General features: G+C 45.8%; 1 protein-coding gene across 1 annotated transcript in view; it reads left to right on the forward strand.

Annotated features, from left to right (window-relative positions):
* Nucleotides 1-1,838: 1,838 nt before the first annotated feature.
* LOC113827639 (dual specificity protein phosphatase 7) overlaps nt 1,839-5,000 on the forward strand; it is a gene marked incomplete at its 3' end in the record, with an annotated part of 35,284 nt that continues 32,122 nt past the window's right edge. The window contains 1 exon segment of the mRNA XM_070123461.1: nt 1,839-2,418. Coding sequence (XP_069979562.1) covers nt 1,992-2,418 — 427 coding nt within the window.

The following is a 5,000-nucleotide window of genomic DNA, read 5'->3' on the forward strand; positions in this document are numbered from 1 at the left end:
ACAATAATAATAATAACAATAATATAATAAAGGTAATAACAATAATAATAATAATAATAATAATAATAATAATAATAATAATAATAATAACAATAATAATAATAATAATAATAATAATAATGATAATAATAATGATAATAATAATAATAATAGTAATGATAATAATAATAATAATAATAATAATAATAATAATAATAATAATAATAATAATAATAATAATAATAATAATAATAATAATAATAATAATAATAGTAATAATAATAATAGAAACAAATACAATAATAATGATAATAGTAATAATGATAATAATAATAACAATGATAACAGCAATAGTTAGGATAATGAAAATGAGAAAAAAAGACGAATCATAAAACAATAATGATTTGAGGATAATTATAATGATAATGATAATAATAATGCTAATAATGATAAGAATATTAATGATAATAATAATTGTAATATCAATGATAACATTAACAATCATAATGGTAATATTAATAATGATAAAAATAATAATAATAATAATAATAATAATAATAATAATAATAATAATAATAATAATAATAATAATAATAATAATAATAATAATAATAATAATAATGATAATAATAATAATAATAATAATAATAATAATAATAATAATAATAATAATAATAATAATAATGATAAGAATGATAATAATAATAATAATGATAATAATAATAATAATAATAATAATAATAATAATAATAATAATAATAATAATAATAATAATAATAATAATAATAATAATAATAATAACAATAACAATAACTATAATCATTATTATAATTATAATGATACTGATGATAATAACAATAAGAATAGTACAGTGAAGTCATTGTGATATCGACGAAAATGATTTAACCCAGCAAGTCTTCTGTTCTAAATCCCGGGAAATTTTAGTTTAACCCCGCGACTCTCTCAAAATGGATGCGCTCTGGCCTAGACTTCGGCTTCGTCTAACGCACAGAATTCGAAAGCGGTTTTGCACAAAAGCGTGTAGCGCGAGTGTAGCGAAGGCACGTTGCCAAGTGAGAGTTCTAGTACTGATGGTGATGATGATGATGATGATGATGGTGAATGTTGCAATGGTGATGATGATAATGATGGTAATGATAATGATAATGATGATAATAGTGATAATAATTATAATAATGATGATAATAATAGTAATAATGATGGTAGTAATAGTAATAATGATAATAATAATGATAGGAATGATAGTGATAATAATAAGAATGATCGTAATGATATCCGCTGTGATAACGAGGATATTAATAAAACGAAGAAAAGAAGAATGACGTTGCCAAGATGTCTTACGAGAGGTACGAGGTACGATCCGTTCCCCCCCACCCGTCTCCCCCTTCCCCCTCCTCCCCCACGCCCACACAACGTTCGCGACCTTGCTGTATTTGGCGATCTGCAGCCAGCCAACTTATCTTCGTTGCTTATATATTTATTTGTCTTAGTTTCTCTCGGCGATAGGTATCAGGTATTTTCCCTCGGTTGTTACGCTCTTCTAGTGAAGAGAAACAATCGTGATATACAAAATTACTCTCGGCTAGATTGATTCATGTTTTCTCCCGTTCCCGCGCTTTTTGGTAATGCTTTTCCTTTTAGAGATAATTCTGACGTCACAGACTAGAGCGGCCCGGATTGGTCGCTTTCACGCGCTGCCATTGGCAGTGAGCCCGCAATACTCCTTGGGAGGTTTTGATTGGTCGACGTCACAAGTTGCTGCGCCGCTACTGGCTATTGGGGGACGGTGACGTAGGCGCTCCGTACTAGGGACGTTTTCATCAATGGTCTGCTAGCTCAGATGGTGGTAGGACTGCAGGGAGTAAAGACGTGTTGCTGAGCTGTGCTTGGGAAGTGTTTGTTGGTGTTGGTGCTTGACACTTGATGTTCCAGTGAGTTGTAGTAAATGCAGATCGGGCGCAGCAGTTTTGTAAGCGTGCCCATGCGCCGCCATGCCTTCTATTGATGGTGAGGCTGCAGCAGGATACAGTGGTGGCAGTATGAGTGGTGGAAGCGTCGCACCGGTGGTGGAGGCAGGCGAGCTGTGTGAGGTGCTGCGGCGGGCACATGGAGTCGAGGAGATACTGATGCTAGATTGCCGTGGCGCCGACGACTACAGAGCAGGACACATCCGCGGGGCCGTGAGTGTAGGCCTCTCCTCCCTGATGCTCCGGCGCCTGGCCTCGGGCAAGCTGAGTTTGCCTCAGGTCGTGCGGCACTTGGCTGCTGACGGCGGAGATCGGCTCGCCAGGCTCCACCAGTGTGTCCCTATCGTTCTCTATGACCACGCCCACGCTAGCAACCCGCTCACGCCCACACTCATGACCATCCTCTGTAGGAAGTTCAACCAAGAGGGCTGCATCGCACATTGCTTATCAGGTAAGGACCCAGTTGGTTGTGTCTTCGAGAGCCGCTGGCACGCAATTCGCAGTGCCACGGCCTCTGTCATTCCTATTTCCTGTTCCGCCGCCCTGCGAAGGGGACATGGCACTCTGGTCCTCGCCAGTGGCACAACCCGACCGCATTCCTCCCAAGATTGCCATTACCGCCCCACAGACCCATTAACAACCCCATTTCCGACTCGATAGTTCCGAAGGTCATTAAATTACCTCTTTCGAGAACCCCCTCGCCATTCGAGGATAACCAGACCAAACACGACAGGGCCTGACGTCAGGGCCTCCCCAGCGCCACAACGGATGCCCTTAATTTACCCCTCGGTGCCTTGAAGCCCCGCTGGTGAGCAAGGGGAAAATGTCTCATTCATAATCTCAGTGTTGTTCACGCTGTGTGAATGAATACCTCTCCCCCATTCCCCAGTCCTCCCTCCCATCCCCCTCCCCGCCTGCTACAAAGGGTCGACTACAGCTTGTTCAGGCCAAGTAGGTCTGGATCGTTATTCGTATTGGGCAGACTCGCCAGATAAGATAAAAACAGCACCAGTTCGAGACAAGGAGACTAGCTTGATAAGCGTCGTTAACCTATATCGATGAGAGACGAAATTCAAGATTAATCAATGGAATAAAGATGAGAGATCAAACTGTAGTGGCAGATACGGCCGTGTGTCGAGAGCTCGGGCGAGAGGGAGAAAGAGAGAGAGAGAGAGAGAGCGGGAGAGAGATGTAAACAACGAGACAGTTTGGTCCACTAGGTCACAACGGCGGCTGTATTGGAGGGGGATGAGGCGTTGGGGGGAGTAGGGCGTTGTGCCGTTGGGGAGGAGGAGGGGGAAGAGGCAGACGGTGACCTGCACGGGGAAGTGGTCAAGAGAGGCTTCCGTTGTGACCCAGTGTTGGCATTGGTTAAATGGGAGAATCGTGGAGCGGGTCCCATTCACCCCGGCCTGGAGCGCGCTGGCTGGCTGGCCGCCTGTGAGTTAGCCAGCGTTGGGCCAAACAATCAATACCCTAGTACGGCTAGCACTCCACGCCTGCTGATCCAAGGTTCCTTTTTATCGGGGCTGGTGTGAGAGGGTTTGCTGTGGGGGTCTGTCTCGCCCTGGTTTTGGCTTTCTGGGGGGAGGAAAGGGGGGGTTCTTGGTCTATGGGGGTCTATCTGTAGTCGCTGGTGGTTGTCACGGCTTGGGGAGAGTCTGGGAGGGTGGAAGGAGCACCAGTTCGGTTTTATTTTGCAAGGTTCCTCATGCGTAGTAGTGTGTGTCGTGGCGAGAGAGATAGAGGGGGGTCCGCACTCCTGAGAAGGGGGGTGAGGGGGGCTTTAAGAAGTCAGTCCCACGCCGATAGCAAAACCCCACCACGTAGCTAAATCGACGGCGTCAATATACACAACACCGCGTGCTAAATTGGCACGTGGTGTTTTTTTTTTTGTTTTTTTCGAAATTCATTTCGCCAAGTTAGAAAACCTCTCCTCCCCCCTCTCCCTTATTCCTCCTTCACTCTTACCACTCTCCCTTTACCCCATATCCATTACACCCTTCCCCCTTCCCCCTACCCCTTCCTCAATACCTCAACCCCATCTCCCAGGCCTTCAACCCCCCCGATGCCCACCTTGGCCACCTACCCCCAGCGAGCATGACAAGAAACAGGTACCCGAGGCATCCTGCAGACCTCATGGAGACGAGCCTGCAGGCGGTGTGAAGGCAAGCCCCGTCGAGCAGGTTCCGAGAGGCCAGTTCGGCGGCGGCGGGGAGGACGGACGCGTGGTCGAGGAGCTGTTGCATTCTTGCCTTGATTTGGTTTTGCGTTTGTGTTGCTGGCTTGCAAAGGGGAGGGAGGGAGGAGGGGGATGGGGGTGCTTTGGGAGGGGAGGGAGGGGGGAGGGTCTTGTGCTTGAGCTACACATTCCTGGGGATTGCTTGGGTGCTGGATGCGGCGGCGCTCTCGGAGGCGGAGGGGGCTCCCGAGTGCTGAGGAGTAAGGCACATTTGGACACAGGTGCGAGGGCGAGTGTGTGTCGGTGCTTGCTGATGCAGAAGCTGCTTTCTCTCTGTGTGGATCTCTCTCTCTCTCTCTCTCTCTCTCTCTTTCCTCTCTCTCTCTCTCTCTTTTCCTCTCTCTCTCTCTCTCTCTATCTATCTATCTCTCTATCTCTATCTCTCCCCCTCTCTCCCTCTCTCTCCCTCTCTCTCCCTCTCTCCCCTCTCTCTCCCTCTCTCTCCCTCTCCCTCTCCCTCTCCCTCTCCCTCTCCCTCTCTCTCTCCCTCTCCCTCTCCCTCTCCCTCTCCCTCTCTCTCTCTCTCTCTCTCCCTCTCTCTCTCTCTCTCTCTCTCTCTCTCTCTCTCTCTCTCTCTCTCTCTCTCTCTCTCTCTCTCTCTCTCTCTCTCTCTCTCTCTCTCATTCGCTCATTCGCTCATTCCTCTTTCTCCCCCCTTTTCCTCCTCCTCCTCATCTCCCCCTTTCTTGCTTACCACCGGCGCGGCGTGGATGCATTGTAGGCGTGAGAACTACCATGGGTGACTGTAGGTTCCCCGACACCATAGCAACGGATCCACGACTCCAGTCCTC

The sequence above is a fragment of the Penaeus vannamei genome, chromosome 7 (assembly GCF_042767895.1).
Source record: "Penaeus vannamei isolate JL-2024 chromosome 7, ASM4276789v1, whole genome shotgun sequence".
NCBI classification, from domain to species: Eukaryota; Metazoa; Arthropoda; class Malacostraca; order Decapoda; family Penaeidae; genus Penaeus; species Penaeus vannamei.